Raw genomic sequence first — 22,022 nt, 5'->3', positions numbered from 1 at the left:
TGACCGGGAACGGAGGACGGAGTGCCCCGACCCCCGATCTTCGCGGAGCATCAGCTGGTGTCTGAGGTCCATGAGAGTTGCTGTGAGGGCAGGGACACCTTTCAATCCTCCTTGGCCCAGCTCCCAGCACAGGCACCCAGTTAATGTTTGTTAATGGGAGGCTGGGGTGGGAGCAAATGAAGATTTGCAGGCAAATGTGCACTTGAACAAATGAGGGGCGGACGTTTGTACGCTTAGTGGGCAGAAGTCCTCTCCAAGGGGCGGCTCAGTCCCGCCCTTCATGGTGCTGGGGAAGGAGACCCACTGCCTTCCTGTGTGCTTCCAGAGTTTGGCCTGGAGTTGCCAGGCCTTGTGGACATGGTCTGACCCTGGCTGCACGGCCCTGGCAAGTCCTTCCGCTCTCTGGGGCTCAGTCTTCCCGCCTGTACAATGGGGAGGGGATTGGGCCACATTACCAGGGGGTTTCCAGAGCTGTTATTTTAGAACTATGATTAAGCCCTAAGTGTGGGAGAGGGTCTGAGAAGCCCCCAAGGACAGCACTGTGACCGTTGTAGGGCAGGCCAGTGGGTGTCATGGACATCCCACAGAGACCAGCTGGGCTCTTGGCTCCAGGAGCAGAGAGAGCAGTAGGCGTGTGGGGGGTTGGGTGGGAGTGGTCCACAGAGTGAGCCCCACAAAGGGCCTGGCCTGGACATGCTTAGCCTATGCTCCAGCCCTGAGCAGCTGGGGGAGATCGTGTTTGCACCTGACTCAGCTTTTTCATGTGCCCTGGGGTGTGATGGTAATGCCCTCAGAGGCTCCGAAGGAGGGTGTGGAGCACAGAAGAGGATGCAGCTATGAGAGGATCAAACCCAGAGAGAGACGTTGACCGACATCTGTCTGGTCCCAGGCATCACCTCAGCTTTTACAACAGTGTGAGAAGGATTATCAATGTAGTTTACTGAGGCAGAACCCGAGGCTCAGAGAGGTGCCTTGTCTTGTCCAAGGTCACAGAGCAGGTGTGGAAGAACTCACTCAGGTCTGTCTGGCCCCAGGGCCCGCATTCCCGTTCACCTTGCACTGCAGACTTCCCCCCAGGGGCCTTTCCCCTGAAGGGCGGGAGGAGGGCTGGGCACAGGATAGGCCTGGCTGCCAGTCTGGGGGCTAGTTCTGAATGGTGGGGGCCTCCTGGGATGCTGTGCTGAGGAGGATTCTGAGGCCATCTGGAGTTAGAGGGAAAGGGTGCAGGGATTGATTTGTGGTGTTTGTCATGGGTGAGAGAAGAGCGAGGCAGTCCGTGAGCTGTATTTGCCGTTCCTAGGCTAGACCTTGTCAGGCTCTTTTCTAGGCCCGGGAAGCTGTCCTCCAAGGTGACTCTTTGCATGTTTATGTTTCAGGTAGGACCCTTGGGAGAGCGGAGGAGCTGGAAGAGTGTTCCTGAGAGGGGACTGGGTGGGCCAGGGCACCAGGCTTGGCTCTGCGCTGTGTCAGACCATCTGCCTGCCCTGACTGCAGGTGAGCGCAGCTGGCCATTGCGGGAGGGAGAAGGGCAGCCCCAGGACACCGACCTTTTAGGATAATGCTGCTTGGGGTGTGAGGGGGAGGCAGGGGCTTCCAGGCCTGACTGCATCTAAAATGAAGGAGGTGGGAAGCAGAGGCTGGCACAAGGAGACCCCGGGGGTTATCTCACCCAACACTCATTTTTCCAAATGGGGAAACCGAGGTCCAGAAAGCTTTCTCCATGGGGTCCATGACGTGTCTCACTTAAAATTTGAAAACTGTGGGATGGGCAGTGTTGGCAGAAAATGCAGAGTCAAGCAGAACCATGAGGCTTGAGGATTAGAGCCCCCATTTACCGGAGCCCGCTGGGGGTCCGCGTGCCATGTACTTCTCAGCATCATCTCATGGCACCTCCCAGGAGGTGGGGACCAGCCCTGCTTTACGGGAGAGGAGCTGAGGTCCAGAGGGGTTCAGTTTCTTGGCACAGTAGGGAGGTGGAGGAGCTGGGCCCCGGGCAGCCTGACCACATCGCTGGGGTCACCGTCCTGGGCGATGTGCGCTGAGAGCTCGTATAAGAATCTCCGGGGAGTCCTGCCTCCCCTTGGCCCTGATCCAAGAGGTCTGGGTGAGCCCCAAGAAGGAGACTGCTGAACAGCTCCCACCCATGCCCCCCTCTCTAAGGCAGACACAGGGGTTCTACAGACCACGTTTTCAGAAGCACTGCATCGGCTGTGTATACAAATCCCCAACGAGAGCCCAGACGGAGAAGGTGATGTGTAGTAACAGGAAGAGAATTCTAATAACAGAGCGAAGCTTATATACAGCCCACTATGTGCCGGGCACTGTTTGAAACACTTTACATATCTTTTAATGCACTTAATTCTCACCCTAAGCCTCTGAGGTGGTGACTCTTGCCCCCATTTTACAAATAGGGAAATGAGTCACAGAAAGATTCAGTAACTTGCCCACAGACACTCCTGTGGCACATGGCGAAGGGGCGGCCACGGAGCCTGTATGCGGCGAAGTAGAGAGGTGTGTGCGTGTAAGACCAGAGAGCCTGTGAGACTAGATAGCCCCCAGGTCTATTCTAGAGATGGAGAGGTCAGAAGCCTTTGTCCTAAGCCCCGGCCAGGTTTCTCAATGCAAATCTTGGCTGGGAGCCCAAGGAGGGCGGCCGGTGGGCAGTGCCTGGCTGAGGCCCCATGGAGCTGGCAGGTAGGTAGGGGAGGGCTCCCACCTGCCAGGCACAGTCTCCCTCCCCATGTTCAGGGACCCAGCAGGACCCTCGGGCGCTCTTACCTTCTTCCCGTGGACCGCTCCCATGGCACAAAGTGGGCACCAGGCCTGGGTGGGCCTTGGGGGCCAGGCTGGGGGTCCTCTCTGCTGATGTTGATCTCAGGAGCCGGGGCCCGGGGGGTTCCCTGGGCCAGGGCCCCCCGTCCTCTCGCGGCTCATTCTCCTCAGGCACAAAGGAAGGCTTTCACAGCTGCTTGTAAGCCCAGAGCTCCTCAGACAGGCTTAGCGTGATTGATCCTGTCAGAGGGGCACGGTGTCCCCAGATGGCTCACACGTCTTGTGTCCCTGTAGCTCCTCACTTCCTGGACCCCTGCCTCTCTCAGGAGGGGAAACTGAGGCATCCAGGGTAGAGGAGAAGCAAAGCAGTCCTCTCACCACGCGGCCGGCAGCTTGGGTACAGAGGGTGACCTCTGGCTGGCCTAGCAGGCAGGACTTGGCCTTCTTGCCAGGCTGGGCACTGATCGGCAGACGGGTCCCAGAAAGGGGAGGCTGTGCGGGACAGCCGGGGTGTGGGGCTCGGGGCGGGCTAGTGTGGGGATGTAAACCTCGGGCTGGACAGCCCTGTTAATAATGGATCTTTGAAGACACTTGGGGGCAAGGGCTCTCCCAGAGCAGAGACTCTGAGAGCAGAGTACTTCATTCACCAGGACAGTAGTCCAGGCGGGGAGGGCTGGTCTGGGCTCAGGCCAGGAAAATATCTGGAGGCCGGATTCCAGGCTCAGAGCCAAGTTCTCAAAGTTCCCCTAGCAGTTACCCTCCTCCTCTCTTGCTACCCCCTTCCTTCTTTTTATCATCAACATGGGACGAGGTGGAGGCGAAAGCCACCTTGGGCTTGAATCCCAGCTCTTTCCTCACAGTGTGTGACCCCGGGGGCATGATTTGACCTCTGGGGACCTCAGTTTCTTCATCTGTGTGTGTGTGTTCCTCCACGCACATGGCACAGGTTTGCTCGGATGGCCGAAAGGTAGGTGTGTACAGCCAAAGCCATTGTTCTGTTACAGCATAAATCAGATGATGTCATTCCCTGTTTTATACTCTCCCACTTGACCAAAAGGGGGAAAACAATGGCCCCTGACCCCCTGGGGCCCTGAGGATGAAGTGAGGTGACTTGTGTAAAGCTCTGAGTAGAGGATTTGGACAACAGCAATTCTCCAGAGAAGTCAGGTGCGGCTGTTATAATGCTATTAATGCTGCTCGGGATAAAACCACTGCCCATTGGCAAGTCCCAGGTAACCAGCTTGATTAAGCAGAACATCCTTTCTTAAGAGGTGCTGGGCAGGGGGAACCTTGCAACCCCCCCTTTCCTCTAGCACAGTGCCTGGCTAAGAGGTGGTGATGATATATGACACAGATGATTTAGGAAATGGCAGTTGGTAGTGCAGGGTCAGGACTAGGTGTTCTAGATCCAGCTTTGCCCATAGAATGAAATTCCCCATGGTCCAAAGCTCTGCTCCATCAAGTCTTGCTTGCCTCTCAGACCTCATTTCCTATTCCCTTCTCTCCCCGATAATTCCTGGATCATATCACCTTTCTCCTCACCCCAGGGCCTTTGCACTTGCTGTTCTCTCTGCCTGGACTGTTTTCCATCTCTCTCTGTCGACTCCATTTTTTAATCTTGCATGATTCTTTCCTTTTTATCCATCAGGATCCATAATCACCTCCTTAGAGAAGCCTGCCCTGACTCTCTATGCAAACTAGCCTCCTGGGCTGTTTATTATTTTTTTCATAGCATTTATCAGCAACTGGAATGATATTATTTCTGTGTTTATTGTTCAGCTCCTGCACCTGGATGGCAGCTCCACAAAGGCTGGGACATGGTCTGTCCTGTTCATCAGTTTACCCCCTGGGTCTAAAATAGAGCTTGGCACATTGCAGTCACTCAACAAATATTAGTGGAATGGGTGAGTACATGATGGGGGATGAATGAAATAGTGTAAGCAGGCAGAGTGCCTAACTCAATCCTAGCTCATTGCAAGAGCGCCCTGCATGGAAAGTATTAGTCCTGTCCCCTCTGGGCTAGCAAAAATGTGGCTTCTTCCTTTGCTCCTTCTTCTGGGTCCAGCCCCTGCCTCAGTGGCCCCCCCATTCCCCTTCTCCCTGTTTCAATCATGGCTGGGATGCAGCTTCTGATTTTCTGCAGTAAGGAGAGCATCCACAAAATTGTAAAGGGCCGTGACTAAATTGGCTGTCAGCCAGAGCAGTAAAAATGCCATAAGTCAGCCCTGAAGATCAAACTCCTTTGGCAGCCATCCCATAATTACCCACCAGCTTGCCTCTTGGTGGGATGGGAGGAGAGAAAAGGAATTTTACCCGTTTATTAATTTTCCCCATCTGCTTAGAGGCCTCGATTGGCTGAAGGTCCGAAGCCCGGCTCCTGGCAGGTTGTGGGTCTGAAATGCGATGATCGGACCCCATGTGATGGGCAGGAATGGGGGTGGTGGCCCCGGAGCCCGGCATAGGGCCTGACACCAAGGAGGTGCTTGGGATGCAGACACGGATGACTTAGGAAAAGAGAGCTGGTGGTGCGGGGTCAGGATCCAGCTCTGCCTGGTCTCACTGTGTAGCCTGGGCACAGCTTGTAGCCTCTCTTTCTCCATCTGCGAAATGGACACAGAAACACCTGCTCCTTCTTGAGTTACAATCCTGTAGAGGGAAGCAAGGCTTACAAAATGCGGGGAGCTTTTGAGAACATTGACTCAGAGGTTCTGAGCAATTTTCAAACGTCCTCAGAGGCATTCAGGAGGAGGAGGGGTGTGTGTGGGAGAGGAAGTGGAAAAGGAGGATGAGGAGTGGGGGGGGGGGGAGAAGAAAACATTGCTCACCCCTGAGTAGTTTCAGGGGAAGTATTTCTGAAGGGTTTGTTTCCTGTAGTGATGTAGATAGGCTGGGATTCCAACCCTCAATCTGAGGCTTCTTAGCTGTGTGACTTTGGACAAGTCCCTTGGCCTCTGAGCCTCATTCTCCTCACGTGTAAAAGGAGTTAACAATGGGCCCCACCACATGGGGCTGTGAGAATGAAATTCGTACAGAGCGTATAACAGCAATTCCCCTAGAAGTTAGGTGCTGCTGTTCTGATGCTGTTAATAATGTGATAGTAAACCCACCGCCCATTGGTAAGTCCCAGGCATCCTGTCCGTTAAGCACAGCACCTTTCCCCAAAGTGGGTGGCCAGGGGTAACCTTGCACCTTTCCCTTTCTAGCTTGGGCTGCCACCTACTGGTGAGGACCAGAATGACAGCTGCTGGAAAGCCCGGGCCAAGGCTGAGGAACAGAGACGGACCAGCTGGGACTGGATCGAGTTTCTTCACCGTAGTGTCCCCAGTGCCTACCCTGTTCTCAATGGGTAGCAGGTGAGTAATGACTGAGTAGGAAACAGTCTCATAAGGGGCTACCGACCCAACTCTCTACAGCCATTTTCTTGGACTGTCTTGCCCAATCGTGAGCTGACCCGGGGGTCCCCGTAGTAGCCACAGTGCCCTGACAATGGTGTTGAGAATCTGATGGGTATTTGCCGTTTTGCGATGCCCATCCCAGGGTGGGGGGGACCTAGAAGGGGCTGGCTCTAGAATGCCATCCCCTTGGTGGGTTTGGTGGTCGTTTGGGCTCCCTTCTATCATGTGGAGGATGTGCCAACTGAGGCTGGCCCCTGGTTGAGGAGGGGAGGCGGGCGGGGGCATGACCTGTGGTCTCGGCCTCCTGTTCCCCAGCACGCAACGGCAGGTGGCCTCTCCCACGGGCCCCGCGGGGCAGCCACAGGTGCGGCTCTCTCACTGAGCCTCTCCTCCTGGGGAACTGACCTTCTTTATGACAATTCCTGTATGCCAGGGGGTCTTGTCTCCTCGCCCGGGCTCAGTCCCATCCGGCTGGCCCTGGTCACTGCCTCTCCGAGGACGGATCCCCTAGAAGCCGACTTGGGGGTGAGTGTTCTCATGCAGGTGATTTATTAAGGACGTGGGTAGGAGAGTGGTGGGGGAGCAGGATAGGGAAGGGGACACAACCAAGCAAAGGGACACTTTCAGGCCAACCCCCAGCTTGATTCCGGGGGGGGAACCATGGAGTGTAGACGGCAGCTCATGGTTGCCCTGCCCCAGGACAGGGAGCTGGGCTTGCACACTCCCAGCCAGGCGCTCAGGAGCTGGGGACCGGCCTGCCAGGATGTAAACTCTGGCACCTCCTGGCCTCTCTTTTCTGCCTCTGGGAGCTAAGAACGAGTAGCCTGAGGGCAGCTTTCCAAAGAGGCTCGTAGACAGACTCCTAGAGGCAGAAACTGGGCGAGGGGGCCTGGGTGGGTACCAGGCGTTCCACTGTGCTGTCTTTCCAAGCCCCCACCCTCCCTGAGACCCTTTCCCCAATTCTCTGATTTATCCCGTTGACATTCTCTCAGACTTCTTTAAAGTGCTATGCAAGACAGCTTCTGGAAAAGTACCATGAGTCTTCTCTTACACCCAGCTGGCCACCCCATGTCCTTTTAAAATAGTGGCCACGCCAAGAGCTCTGCCTAGCCCTACTTCTGGCCCTGAACTCACTTTAGAAGTCCTTATCGGTTCTTTTAATTTTATAAGGTATTCTTGCTCCCAAACATATATCCATCTATCTATCTATCTATCTATCTATCTATCTATCTATCTATCTAATTTTTTTGGACAATTTTTGGTGATGTGGAAATTTTATCATATTTCATGCCCATGAGCCCCTGAGAGACAGCTAGAATCCCCCATTTTTCACAGAGGAGCTCTGGCTCAGAGAGGTGACATCTGCTCACCCAGCTAGCAAGTGGAGAGCCAGTGCTCAGACCCAGGCCAGGCGTTCCCTCTGCCACACTGCCTGCAATAGAGTACAACGAGAAGCAAGTCAGCCAAGAGAAAAGGAGTGGCATCGTCAGGGGCCAGGGCCTGCAGAAACCCCCCATTCAGTCCTGGGGACTGGGAAGGGAGGGTGACCGGGTTCAGCGGCAGCCCTGTTTAGCACTCACGGTCAGGGATGAACAGAGGACCCTGCCTCTTGGAAGAAAATGGCAGGAACGAAGCAAATTCCATTTGCTTACGCAGCCACCAGGCATTCCACACCACACAAATGTGAGTGTCTAGATAGGAGGAGTTAGTGGGTGTTGCAGGCAAACTCCCCCTTTAGTCCCCGAGAGGGATCTGCACCGGGAAAAATGGGGTAATGGAATTGGGGGTGGTGGGTGCTGGCTGGCCAGGTGCCCTCCTCGGACTGCCTCAGCCTGCTCAAAATTGTCCCGTCGGGCTTTGAACCCTGATCTCAACCCCATCACAACAGTAGCCCAAGTCCCAGCCCACGGGGGCCTCTGGCCGAAGGGTCCCACACTCTTGTCCTCCTCTCTACCCCAGACTGGAGCACTGGAAGCCCTGCCCATCCCCAGGGCCCCACACCACTGCTGTGAGCCGGAGTTGAGCGTCTGCTGGTCCGCGGCTCAGGGCACTTGTACTTGCACGGGAGTTTTGCAGGCTCCCTGGTCTACACTCCAGGGGCCCAGGTACCAGTACGGTCTTCTCCCGTGTCCCCCTCCCAGGACTGGCTCTAGGCACCCCATGCGTGGCCCTTCTCAGAGACCTCAGGCAGGGTGTTTGCACCATATCCTTTGGGCCTTACCCCCTCCGTGGGCTTCAGTGGCTGGTACCAACGTCTCTCGGCTAAGGACTCCCTGTGAAGCCACGGCTGGCCACGCTTTCCTCTGTAGGGCCGACAAGAAGTGCTCAGGAATTCCCTGCAGCCCCAACACCAGCAGCCCCCCAGCAATGACAGGATGGGGCATAAACAGCTCAGCTCCCTCACCCTGGCTCCGAGCTCTCGGATGTGTGTATCCCACATGGCTTCCTGGGGGTCCTCGAGGAACGAAGCTCCACTCACCCCCAGCCTTTACTGGCTGCCTTTCCTTCCCGGTCTTACTTCCCCACCCCCACTGGTGTTTTCCAGAATCACCTCCCGAATACATCTCAGGGGCTGCTCCCGGAGAACCACTCAAAGACGAAGATGGCCAGGACGTCCTCCCTGAAGCCTGCCCGACAGACAGCCTGCCTCTTCCTCCCAGCCTTCCTCCCACGACACCCGCCTCCCCCTCGCTGGCTCTGGAGCCCTCCAGCTCTCATTCAAGCAGCAGAGGAAGACTACAGGCTCCGCGTTCTGTCCTTGGGCTCTCTCTGCTCCTGTGGGTCTTCCAGCAGCCTAACCTGGTGCCCGAAGCTGTCACCGACCTGTCCCCGCTTGCGGCCCGAGCCAACCTGGCCTGGGTCAGTTGGATCCCAGGCAGAAACGCTGCACATCAGAAGGTCAGAAAGTTCATTCAAAATCAGCAAAAATAAAATTTAATGGTGCGCCGCAGGTGCGGGTGGTCCGTCCGTCCTTGGGAGCGAGTGCTGGCCGTCTTGAAGGAAAGCGGACTGTTCTTCCTGCAGATAGGCTCCAGAAGAACCCCTGATGGCTGGCCACCTCAGGTAGGCTGCCGCAGCCTCTGGGAGGCCGCTGCTTCCCAAGAGGGGAGGTGCACAGAGCCCCCGCCCGGGGAACTTTCCACAGGCCGCCTGGTGCCCTTCTGGCTGCTGCAGCTGACGCTGTCCCCAGGACAGCCAGGGGCTTGTCAGTCCTGCAGCCACCCTAAAATACCTTCTGGGGAACACAGCCCTCCAGTTCCAGCAGCTCCGGCCAGCCATCGTATTTGTTCGTGTCCGGGTGGTTCTTTAAGAACTAGAGAGAGAAAGAGTAACACGGACAATGGGGGAGGCTGTTCAGAATTTGCACCTGAATTTTCACTGCGCTTTAAGACATCCTGACTTCACTCACTCCACCCTGGCTTCAGCCCCTCCCATGGGGAGGTGGTGGTGTGGGATAGGACCAGCCCACTTTACAGGTGGGGAAATTGAGGTGCAGAGGGATGGCAACATGTGAAAGATTTTACAGAGGAGATCAGAGCTCAGTCCTTGCCTGTCATGCCCTGGGGGGTGGGGTACCAAGGATTGGGGGGCAGGCTTGCAGAGTGTTAGCTCCTCTGCCACATTCTCCATCAGCCTCTCTAGGACACCCCCAAACCACCACAGCAATGACAAGCATCATCCTAGCACTTCATGACACTTGCTCTATGCCAGGTGCAAAGTGCCTTATGTATGTATTCCTTACAATACCCTGAGAAGGGCATCCCATTACCATCCCATTCTACAGATGGGGAACCTGAGGCACAGAGGGCCAAAGTGACCCTAGTGGCAGAACTACTGTGTAATACTAATTAAGATTAATAAACATAGAATAGAATCGGTTAAGATTGTATTTAGGCTTAGCTTATGGAAGAAAGAAATGTAAATAGCAAACTCTACCAGTGGAATAATTGTAGCTAACCCTTAGGGATGGAAGTAATTCTGGATGCTGCTTCTCTAAAACCCAGAGCCCCATGTATGGGGACAAAGACCTAATGGTTTCAATCACATCGTGGGCCCCAGTTCATTCTGGGTGATGGGTCTGTCTGTCTCCACCCCCCACCCCCTCCCCGCACAGGGATGTTCTGGATCCCCACCCACTGCCTGTGTTCTTCACCTGGAGGCTATAAACTGACGGCTCCCTCGTCTCCTCCAGCAGAAGCTACACTGTACTATCATTTTTTTAAAAGTAACATCTAACGACCTGAATGCATTCTCTTAGAAACTCACACATACAGACCAGGCCAGCATCTTCCAGACAAGGCAAGAACCCTCGCAGCCCACTGTGGTCCCTGCACCTGGAGCCCAGCGTCTTGACACTGTCGCTCCCTGCCTCCCACAGCCCCTTCCCTGCAGGCTGCTGTGCTACTGGCTGGATTGCTGCCTGGGTCTCCCCCCTGCCTTCCTGTGCTCAGCCACGGAGGCTGTGCTAAAAGCATCAGGACTCTCCGTGGAGGCAGCAGACCGGGAGGAGAGCTACATCCTCATCAGAGCCAAACAAGCTGCCTGAAACCTCTCCACGGCTCCGGATCCTTGACTGGGGGGTGGGAGGAGAATCGTACCTACTTCACTGTGGGCATGAAAGAAGGACCTGCAGGTAACCTGCTCAGCCGAGCCCGTGCAGAGCAAGTGCTTGCTGAATGCTAGTGTTTCTTACGTATCCATCTGCTCTTGTCGCTTTTCGCTTAAACCTTCCAGGGCTCCCTTCTGCCTTCAGGGTAAGAGTTCACTCGCCTCAGTAGTCCTATGTGTCCGAATCGACTCTGAGCTGCCTGCCTTGGGGTCTAGGCAGAGCAGAATGTTCTCACCACCAGACAAGGGACCGCTTCATGCCCGGAAGATCTGGCTAGTTTTCCCACCTCTGGGAATTGCTCTGAGCTGGGGATGCACAGATGGGGGACAGGGAGAGAAGGTGCAACATTTCCCTGGAGGCTCCCACCCCTTCATTGACTCCCCTTTCCTCCTCTAGAGCACCCCGGAGACTCCACTGTGGGCTGCCTCCCAGACTCGGCTTGGGGCCACCCCTGAGTAGTGACTGTAGAGCCGCCTGTCATGGTCCACTCCTGACCCCTTCCATGTACTCAGGTGGGCTCTCCTGTGTCCTCCTCTTGATGCAAATTTATCCTTTCCACAGGGAGCTTAGAAGGGAACAGTGCCCCTGGTCTAAACCTCTCCCCTATGGTGGGGAGCCTGAGGCCCCGGGGCAGGAGAGTGGAGAGAGAGAGAAAAGGGGCTTGGCTTAGGTTTCCAATGGGACCAGAAGCGACACATCCTGCCCCCTGTTCGCCCATCACGCAGGCTTCATCTCTATATTCTTTTCTCTTTTTCCCCATTCCTCCTTCCCTCATCCTTCTTTTCTCCTTTTCCTTCTCCTTCCTGGTAGTTATCCATTTCTATGTGACCCAGCTCCTCGCAAAATGGTCAAGGCTACTTCCTGCTGGCGGATTAGCCAGTCGGGCCACCCTGACCTCTGAGGTCCCCACACTGTCCCTCCCAAGTTACCCCAGTCCTTGTCCATCCATCCCTGGCACCTTACCCCCACCTGCTTCACTGGGATGGAGAGGCTGCCAGGAACTCACCTGCTCAAAAGGGCTTTTATCCTTGAGGTTTTTGGCCCCTAAGAAGACCCAGCTATCTCTGAAGCCCAGCTGTTCTGCATAGGAACTGCCCAAGCTGGAGAGGAGCTTCCTGGTCTCCTCATTCATTCTGCAGAGAACCAGAGAGGACAGTGGGGTGGAGGGGTGGGAGAAGCGTGAGGTTCTCAAGCACTTGGCCTGCCCTCTGCTCCACCCTTGGCTGGATGCAACAGCCATGCTTGCAGAGTCGTGTTCACCAGGAACGGGGCTAAGTGGCCAGTAGTACGGTTTTGCTTCTGTTTACAAATACACATGTGTACTTGGAAAATATGGAACATCACAGAGAAACTAAAAATTATAGTCTCACCCCACTTGACATAATCATTGTAAAATTTTAATGTATTTCCTTAATGTCTTTTCCCCCCATGCACTGGGGAATCATACTAATAGTTTTATAATCTGTTTTTTTTCCACTTAATACTAAAGGGTGAGCATTCTTCCAGGCCCTTAAACTATTTTCTACATCATCATTTTTGATGGAGTAGATCCTTTTCTATGTATATAATACTACGTCATATCAACATGTGTCGTAATTTCTGTAACTAATTGGTCTTTATTGGACAGGGACAGTATGTCCAGTTTTCCAGTGTTGTAACCAAGGTTGTGATGAACTGCCATGAACATGTCTTTGTGCACGTATCTGGTTATTTCCCTAGGAGAAGCTGCCAGAAGACAGAGTAAGTGGGAGAGCGGGGGAAAAGGCACTTAGGGCTTGGAAGCATTTGGTTCCCTTCAACCCATGGCCGGGAAGGTGAAGGTTCCCACTTACTTGGTTCCTGGGTCATCATAGGAGGCCACCAGCACCAGCGTGCCCTCTGGAATTTCTTTAAGGAATTTTACCAGGAGCTTAACATCTGGGGGAGGAAAGAAAGTGGGGTGCTGGTTATTGAAGGGAAATAACTGCTGGTCATTCTCATTCTCTGTTACTGCCCTGAAGATCCAGGAGTGGCCAGGGGCAGGCTGACACGGAGCTCCATCGGAAGCTCAGGGGCCAGCAGGAGGCGACACCTTGGATGGAGCTCCCTGCAGCCCTTGTCCAGGGGAGAGCAAAGTGCATGGAGCAAGGGTACCCTAATTCAGGTGGGCGGGGTGGACACTGGAATTCAAAAGTTCCACAGGCGATTCTGATATGCAGCCAGGAGCGAGAGAGATTGTTCTAAGGGCGCTTAGGGACCTGCACCCAAGGTATGGAGCACAGTCATCTCTCAGGAACTCTGGGATCTTTGCACACCAGCTTAGAAGGAGGTGGTTAAGAGCCTGTCTGTGCTGACTTGAGAGGATATCCACTGCACCACAGGCAACTCAGGTCACACAGAGAGAACATCAGTGCGCTACAATTCTCTAGCTTATGCCAAGGACCAAGCCTCCCTCTGCATCTTTAACACCTCCCTGAACTTGCAAAATCTCTGCGTTTACCAGAAAGTAGGCCTGGGTGTGGCTCCTTGGGGAGACATCAGCATCCAGCTCACTTCAAGGACATGGATTTGTTTCCATTGTGCTTATTTTTGTGGTCACCTTTTCTGCATAAAAACTGATAAGAAATTATATCCCTGCCCTAAGTTTTTAACATTATTTATGTTGAAAAAAAGTGAGCTGATTCAAAAGAAAATACTAATTCAGGTGGTACTCTGGATATGAGGTAACTTGCACAGGGGGCTCTTGAACAGTTGAGGAGGTATGGGCAAGATGGGCCTAGTGGGAAAAGTAGGGGCTACATCTGTCACACGAGGATGGTGCATAGCCCTGCCCACAGCATTTCTGTAAAGACCAAATGTGACAACAACTCAGGGCATACAGAAAGTGCACTATAATGGAATTGCAATTATTAGCAGGATGGGCAACATAATTTTCAGGGCCCAGTGAGAAATGAAAACGTGGAGACTTTTGTTAAAAAATTAAGAATTTCAAGATGGTGAGGGCAGAGCATCAGGCTAAACCCGAGTCTGCTCTAAGCCCAGGGCTGTGTGGCTGCCTTGCCCACAGGCCACACCCACGAAGATGAGCCAGTTCTTAGTATTCCCCAGGGATCCCTTGGACCTAAAATCAAACCCTGAAAGCAAGGCCAGCCACCAACCAGCTCAGTAAGACAGAGGCCTGTAGCCAGTGACCACAGCAGCTCTGTTAGTAAAATGGCCCTTGAACTCTTGAGATAAAAGAGGGAACTCTGAAAATTGGTTGGAGCCATGAGCTACAGATATCAAGATCTGTTCTTGTCTGGCATGGACAGTAAAGTTGGAAAAGAATGAAGTGTGCTTTCTATTAATTATCCTCTCACTTTAAGAAGTCACTGCCACCTTTTATCTCTTGTGGGAAGGGGCGACTTGTCCTCAAATGCTTCTGTTTCTGGGTCCCCAACAGTCATGGTTACATCCATGTTCATAAAAGAGCAATATAAAATTTAGGTTTTTTTACTCTTTTTGACAGCCTACAGAATGGGAGAAGATGTTTGCAAATGTCTTATCAGATAAAGGGCTAATAACCAAAATCTATAAAGAACTTATCAAACTCAATACCCAAAGAACACAATCCAATCAAGAAATGGGCAGAAGACACAGACATTTCTCCAAAGAAGACCTCCAAATGGCCAACAGACCCATGAAAAACTGCTCAACATCACTTGGCATCAGAGAAATACAAATCAAAACCACAATGAGATACCACCTCACACGGGTCAGAATGGCTAAAATTAACAACTCAGGAAACAACAGGTGTTGGAAACAGTAGGAAAAAGGGGAACCATCTTACACTGTTGGTGGGAATGCAAGCTGTTACAGCCACTCTGGAAAACAGTACAGAGGTTCCTCAGAAAGTTGAAAATAGAGCCAGTGAAAATTGCACTACTGGGTATTTACCCCAAAGAGACAAATGTAGTGATCCGAAGGGGCACCTGCACCCCAATGTTTATAGCAGCAATGCCCACAATAGCCAAACTATGGACAGAGCCCAGATGTCCATTGACAGATGAATGGATAAAGAAGATGTGGTATACATACACAATGGAATATTACTCAGCCATCAAAAATGAAATCTTACCATTTGAGATGACATGGATGGAACTAGAGGGTATTATGCTAAGTGAAATAAGTCAGTCACAGAAAGACAACTATCATATGATCTCACTCATATGTGGAATTTAAGAAACAAAACAGAACATAGGGGAAGGAAGGGAAAAATAAAACAATGAAACCAGAGAGGGAGACAAACCATAAGAGACTCTTAATCATAGGAAAGAAACAGATGGAGGGGAGGTGGGTAGGAAGATGGGGTAACTGGGTGATAGACATTAAGGAGGGCAGGTGATGTAATGAGCACTGGGTAGTACTATATAAGACTGATGAATCACTGACCTCTACCTCTGAAACTAATAATACACTACATATTAATTGAATTTAAATTAATAAAAATAAAAATTTTTTTTTTTACCCTTTTCATTCTGACAATGACCTCCTTGCTTCCGAGTCATGTGGATGGAGGGCGGGAGGGGAGGGAAGGGGAGGGGGAAGGCTGACTGCACCCCCGGGCCCTCCCCCAGGCAGGCCAGGCCCCTCGCAATGATTAGTGCCAATTCCCACCCAAACCCCCAGATCCATCTCCTGAAGAGGACACTGTGGTTTACCTCTATTCTACAGATGACAAAACTCAAGTGCAAAAGGTGTCAACTGCCTCAGCCTGAAGTCTTTGACTCCAGAGACTGGATCTTTTCCATAAACCTGGCCTGGCCACCCCAAACACGTGCAGGGTCCTGGACAGAGAACACATGACGGTCTCTGGCCCTTGGCCCCTAGCCTGCCCCACCGTCTCCTCACCCGTCTCCAGCTCGGTCCTGCAGGAGGGGGCCTCGCGTGCCTGCACATGCACACCCCCCGCCTGCCTGTCCAAGCTCCGTCTCCTCCACCCCCTCGCCTCCAGCCACTGCCGTGCCCTGGCCATCCCTCGGTCCTAGTGGTGTGTCTGCAGCTTCTGTCCTAGCGGGGCATGCCTGGAAGTCTGCATGGGCCCCGATGCAGGCTTCCGCCCAGCACGTCCTCAGGCCCTGCAGACCCGACCTGTGGGGTGGGACTCACTGGAGGATGGCCCTCAGGGGACCCAGGGGACCCTCCGAAGCCCTGGGCCCAGGACAGGGCGCCAGCTGCTGTCTCGAAGTGTGGTGCTGCCGAACACCTTCCCTACATTCCCAGCTGTGACTGCTGGGCACCCGATTCCCACTGCCCGCCTTTCAGCCCCTCCTTTGTTTGCAAAGCCAAGAGGGCTTCCCCCTTTCTTGCTGCCTGGCTTTGTCCCCTCTGGGGCTCATGTGTTTAGGTGGGCACAGGAAGGTAGTGATGCCTGAGCCCAGAGCTGGCCCTGAGATCGCAGGTACAGGGAAGGGAAACGGAGCTGAGCTGAACTCTGAGAAGGGGGCTGAGCTCAGTTATCTGTCCTGATGGAAACCTGTCCTTGCAGGACCAAGACTTCTGCTGCCTGCGAGGGGCTGCCCTGCTGCTTCTTTACGCCTTGTTGAGGTTTACTGGGTCAGAGGGAAGGAGGTGGGTTGCCAGCTGGGCAGTGGGTGGCATACACGGTTTGGGACAGATTCCACCACGTTTTGGAAGATGTCAGGATTGTTGGGTGAGACTCCCGCCCTCAACACAGCTTTGCCAGGCAGCCTGGGGGTGAGGAAGCTGCTGGTGGGAAAGTCCAGCCCAGGTAGGTCAGGGGCCTGTCCCCAGGCTGTGCTAAGGGTGGGAGGACAGTGGGGTGGTCACATGCACAGAGTTCAAATACTGTGCCTGGGCAGAGAGAAGAAAAGATGTCTGCAGAAAGACGCAGAGAGCTTAGAGCCCCAGAGTGATTCTTTCTGGGCCCTAGGAGGCCTTGTCCCATCCTTGGGCCCAAGAGAGACCCATGAGGCCTTAAAATAAAATACCCTTTACCTAGCAGAGCAAACTGAGCCATGTGTCCTTGTCCTTAGCACTTGAGCGTGCACCTGCTTGGCCTCCAACTGCCAGCTCCAGCATTTCTTTGCCTGAAGGTCCTCTCTGACCTCCAGATCCTCCTCTGTGCCCTGGGGCAGACCAGAAATGTGGGAAGTGCCAAGGAATTAGGGGTGGGAGCGCCCCAGCTCCCATGCCCCTCTGAGATCTGAGGCATGTATTTGACACTGGCTCCCGAGTTCCAGCTGCCCGCAGCGTTGAGCCTGGTAGCACACAGTTCTGGCTGTCTCCCTCTCCCTGTCTCACTTCCGGCTGGCATTTCCTGAGATCACCTCCTGCCCAGTAAACTGTTGCACCTGACTTCTGATCTCAGGATCTGCACCCAGGAGAGCCAACTAAGACAGCAGAAAGGAGTTTCAAAGACAGAAGGATGGTCCTCCAACCCTACCGTGCTTCCTTCTGGTCGTCTCCGGTGGAGACGAGAGCCGAGTGTCCCAGCACCCTGACGGCTCTCTTGCCATAGGAAGGAGCTCAGCCCACCCTGTGACATCAGCGCCAACAGAGATGCCTACCTCCAGAGTACATGTCAAAACATTTCTGTGTCAGCACCGTTCCTGTGGTTCCTGCGGGTGAGAGAGCAAAACTGACTTCCTGAAACAGGTCATCCTGCCTATCATTTTGCAGAAAATGGCTACTCTTTAGTCTAAGATCTAAAAATGGAATAATAATGTGAGTCAAGTCAGGTCCGATAGAAAGCATGCAGGACTGCGCAGGGGCCCACTAACTTCTGGGCTGATCTGAGAGGTACCAGAACATAACGGTGAAGATCTCTGGAATTGAACAGTATCCAGCCAATCTGGGTCTGTGTTCTGCCTCGCCACTTCCTAATGCACAAATTAGTATTTTGACCTCAACTGTTGCATCTGAACAATGGGCTATGGGAACTGAGGGAGCTGAATTTAAACTAGGCAGTAAACATACAAGACAAATTTTAGCTGGAAACCAGTAATAAAAATAACTGCAATTGTTATCATTATTTCTTCCTAAATAGGAAATGTATAATTTCAATCCTCCGACTCTTGAAGGCAAAGGGATATGCAGTGGGTTGAATGTACTCAAAGCTCCGAGTCCGAGTCCAGTCATCTGAATAGCCTTGGTGTGTTTTGCGAAGGGTCCAAGTCCTACAGGAAGTCGCAGTTCTCACTCTCTGCCACTAGATGGGGGTGTTGCAGAGGGGATGGCAAGCTCTATAGTTTCACCACAGGTCCCTTCCCCCCAAGCCAGTTTGTGCATCCCTGAGAGGGTAGGGACAGGGCCTGGATAGTGGAGGCTCTACTGCTGGGTGGGTGGAGGGTTTACACTGCAGCCCTTCCTGGATTCTCCGAGCCTCCAGTGTAGGGTCTGTGGAAAGGGGCGGGGAGTTGTACACATGAAACTGATCATTTATATTTACACATTTTTCTGGAATTAGGGGCAAGAGGTGTAGTTTGCACAATTTCTAAAGGAATCTCTGCCCCCTAAAAGACTGAGAACCACTAATCTTTAGCAGTCCTTGCTGGCTTATTATACAGGTGAGACCCTGAGGCCCTGAGAGTGATTTATTGGACTTCTCCACAGCTGGCAAGCAGTAGATGCTTCCAGAGGTTTTTAGTCTAGGGAAGTTAGTTCAGCTGAGCGATTACAACCTGGAGTCAGCCAGATCCAGGTTCAAATCTAGGTGATTCTGTCGGCTGTGTAACCTTGGGCAAGTGGCCTAACCTCTCTGAGCCTCCATTTTCTTACCTGGAACGTGGGGATAGGGCGCACGACTCCACCCTAGCACGGGGATGAGGTTGAATTAAATAGGCAGCACACAGTGAAGGCTCAATAAACATTAGCTCTTGGTGTTATGGATACTTGTTTTGGTCTTTGCTCTGAGGGGAAGGGAAGGAGGCCCTAGTCTGAGCCTGTCTCATGGGAAACTATTCTCCTTCTGCAGTGGCCCATTTCAGGGTGGAGAGAACGAGCAGGTTTCAGCCAGATGGGCTGTGGCCAGGGCCAGCTCCTGCCCTGTGGGGAGGGGCCGGGGGAGGGGGGTGAGCGGAGATTAGGTGGAACAGCGCCATGCCCTTCCTGTAGGAAGGAGCTGCCAGTGGAGTGAATCAGGCCTTGCTCTCCTTCTCAAGACTTTGGAGGGGGCATGCCCCCGCTCAGCCTCCTGCCCCTCCCAGACCCCACCTTTCTCGGGCTTCCCAGAAGTTGGTCAGGGCTGCCTTCTGACCTCCTGCTCTGGGTAAGGCTCTATTTTTGCTCCAGGCTTTGACCTTTCCCCCCACGCAGCAGGATTTCTTGGCAGAAGGGAGATGGCTCCCCTAGGAGTAACCACTCCAGCCCTGTCACTTCCTAAGTGTGTTCCCGTAGTCATGCCACACACAAGCTTGACCTTTTCCTTCCTGAGTATCTGCTGTGCCCTTTGTCCACCTGCTCTGCCCTTTGTCCCAGGAAGCAGCTCTTAGATTCAGGAAATTGGCCTTTGCTCTCCATCTCATCCATGCCTCTCCAAAGGCAGAGAAGAGTGTCCTTGCTAGGGCAGAGCACCTGGTCCTTACTATGTCCCTATAAACCCACCTGCTCCTGAAATGTGTCCCTGTTTCAGGTTTGGCCTGCAGTTGTGCCCTGCGAGAAATGCAGGGTAATGAGGCTGTGGGCCTCCCCCGCAACGTCTCCCGGACTCCAGCTTCCCTACTCCAAGCTGGAAGGAAGTTTCTGGCATGCAGGGCTGAGCCCTCATGGCCTGCTCAAAGCCTTTCTGAGGCTCCCTACTGTCCTTAGCTTCAAGCCCATACTTCTTAGCAGGATGCTTAGCCCCTCACCTTGTCATCCTGCCTGCCCCCCCCCCCCCAAGCTATACCTGTCATCCTTCCTTCTCTGGTGCATCCAGAAAGACCTTGTATGGCTCCCAATCCTTCCCCCCCACTCCTCCCTTCTTTGTTCCCTGCACAGTGTTGCCCCAGCCTCGAAGGAGTCTCCTCTACTTTTTTTTTCTGGCCAACCCCTACTATCCTTCAGGCCTCAGCTGACCAGCACCTCCCTCTGGAAGCCTCCCCTGATGCCCCCGTCCCCAGCTCTGTGTCCCAGTTCTCAGAGCTGTGCTTCTTTCTCCTTCATAGATGCTCACCCCACTGGATTGGTGATCAATTTCATGGAGACCCCAGGGAGTGTGAGGCCAGGGCCGGTCCTTGTAGTTCATGGCTGACCTACCCCAGTGCTCTGTACAGGGCCTGGCCCATAGTAGCTGCTGTCAATATTTACTGAATGAATGAATGAAGGTATGCAATCAGCTCATCATCTCACATTGTTGGTGGTTGTCCCCCATGGTTTCATGTGTATTGGTTTAGGCTGCATGGCCTTGAGGATGGGGTCATGCTTCACAGGAGAAGCATATCCTCCTGGGACAGCTGCACACGGCAGAGGTCTGGTCAGGACTCTGGTGGGTTGGACCAGGTCTTTTAGACCTTCTGTTCCCACAAGCTTCCCCTCCCATGCACTGCAGGACGGCCCCAGGCACATGGTAGGAGCTGAGCCAGTGTTGGTTGAATGAATGTTAACTACCTCCCCGTACCCCCCACCCCCAGTACTAAGAGCATGGTCGGGGCTGTCTGGGGGGTGGGTCGGCAGCTCACCGTTCACCAGGGCAATGTTCAGGCCTCTGCCCACGTTGTTTTTCACAGGACTCATGATCCTGAAGAAGAAGAAGAAAAACAAAATAGAACAGTTGGTCCCAAGTGTGGAACGAACACTCTGCTTTTGTGACTCTGGAACTCTGAGGGGGCCCACATGGCGCTCTGCAGAAGCATTAGGAAACACACAGAATAACTTGGGCCATCTGTTTTCTCCTGGAAACAAGTGGTGGGCTGGATTCTCTGAGGAATGCTCATGGCATGTTTGGACGAGAACAGTCTGCTCGGAAAAGAGGGAAGGTCCCTGCCTGGGGCTCTGAGGTGTTGGAGGTGGGACCAGCCCACCTCCCCCAAGCAGTGAGGCCTGGTCGCTGGGAGGAAGGCAGAGCCCAGAGCGTTGCTGCGCTCCTGCAGTGGCTGGGATTGCCGTGTGGAATCCAGCTGTGTTGCTCCCTGCCCAACATCCACGCTCCAGTCTTCTGGTGTTTCTTGGGAAAACTGTCCTTCTCTACTCTCAGACTAGGTAGTTCTCAGGACTGACCTCGGTCTTCCAGGCCCGGACAAGTAGAGCATCCTGCGTCCCTGCCCACAGTGATTGAGCCAGGTATGGTCATGTGACCCAGGCCAGCCAAGGAAACTCAGTCTTGGGACTTTTACAGGGATAATTTGGATGGGAAAGTTCTCTTCCCAGTGGGGTGCCAGCCTGGGCTGATATGTCAACGAGCTAATGGCCTCCCTCCTTCACAGGAAGCAACTCATTTTCATGTTGAGAAAACTGAATTTAACAGAAGAGAACAGAGCTAAAGATGGTATGAGAGGGACCCCTGATGACAATTTTAAACCCCTGGATCCAGCTGGTCCTGAAGCCTGCTATCTCTGCATTTTGTATATGGGAATCACTAAGTTCCTTCTTTTGCTTAAGTTGGAGTTAGGCTTAAAATCCTTATTTTTTAAAAAAGATTTAATTTATTTGAGAGACACAGAGAGAGAGAGAGATTGAGAGAATGAGTGGGAAGAGGCGCAGAGGGAGCAGCAGACTCCCTGCTGAGCAGGGAGCCTGATGCGGGACCTGATCCCAGGACCCTGGGATCATGACCTGAGCCGAAGGCAGACATCTAACTGACTGAACCACCCAGATGCCCCCAGAATCCCCATTAAAATACCTGTTTCAAGAGAAAATCCTGAAAGCAGCTCAGGAAAGAGGTCCTTATCCTACAAGGTTAGACACATAAGGCTGGCAGCAGACCTGTCCACAGAGACCTGGCAGGCCAGAAAGGACTGGTATGATCTATTCAGGGTGCTAAATGAGAAAAATATGCACTAAGAATACTTTATCCAGAAGGCTGTCATTCAGAATAGAAGGAGAGATAAAGAGCTTTCAGGACAAACAAACTAAAAGATCCCTAAACCAGCCCTGGAGGAAATATTAAAGGGGATCTTTTAAGCAAAGAGAGAGCCCAAAAGTAACATAGACCAGAAAGGAACAGAGTCAATGTACAGAAACAGCAACTTTACAGGTAATAATACAATGGCACTAAATTCATATCTTTCAATAGTTGCTGAATGTAAATGGGCTAAATGCTCCAATCAAAAGACACAGGGTATCAGACT

General features: G+C 53.1%; 1 protein-coding gene and 1 long non-coding RNA gene across 3 annotated transcripts in view; one reads left to right on the top strand and one right to left on the bottom strand.

Annotated features, from left to right (window-relative positions):
• Window positions 1-4,557: 4,557 nt before the first annotated feature.
• Window positions 4,558-9,060, top strand: LOC103674209. Its single transcript, XR_571576.2, has 3 exons — window positions 4,558-4,676; window positions 5,976-6,125; window positions 8,713-9,060. It is a non-coding gene; the product is annotated as an uncharacterized LOC103674209 (long non-coding RNA).
• Window positions 9,061-9,078: 18 nt separating this feature from the next.
• Window positions 9,079-22,022, bottom strand: part of FAM3D (FAM3 metabolism regulating signaling molecule D) — a 29,204-nt gene continuing 16,260 nt past the window's right edge. For both annotated transcript variants that reach the window (XM_008703095.2, XM_008703096.2), the window contains exons 6-10: window positions 20,415-20,473; window positions 17,325-17,375; window positions 12,609-12,693; window positions 11,783-11,909; window positions 9,079-9,480 (exon numbers count right to left, since the gene is read on the bottom strand). In XM_008703095.2, coding sequence (XP_008701317.1) covers window positions 9,391-9,480; window positions 11,783-11,909; window positions 12,609-12,693; window positions 17,325-17,375; window positions 20,415-20,473 — 412 coding nt within the window. In that variant the 3' untranslated portion in view covers window positions 9,079-9,390. The remainder of the gene's footprint in view (window positions 9,481-11,782; window positions 11,910-12,608; window positions 12,694-17,324; window positions 17,376-20,414; window positions 20,474-22,022) is intronic.

Source organism: Ursus maritimus, unplaced genomic scaffold (genome assembly GCF_017311325.1).
Source record: "Ursus maritimus isolate PB19 unplaced genomic scaffold, ASM1731132v1 scaffold_14, whole genome shotgun sequence".
NCBI lineage: Eukaryota > Metazoa > Chordata > Mammalia > Carnivora > Ursidae > Ursus > Ursus maritimus.
This window is presented reverse-complemented; position numbering and strand designations above follow the sequence as displayed.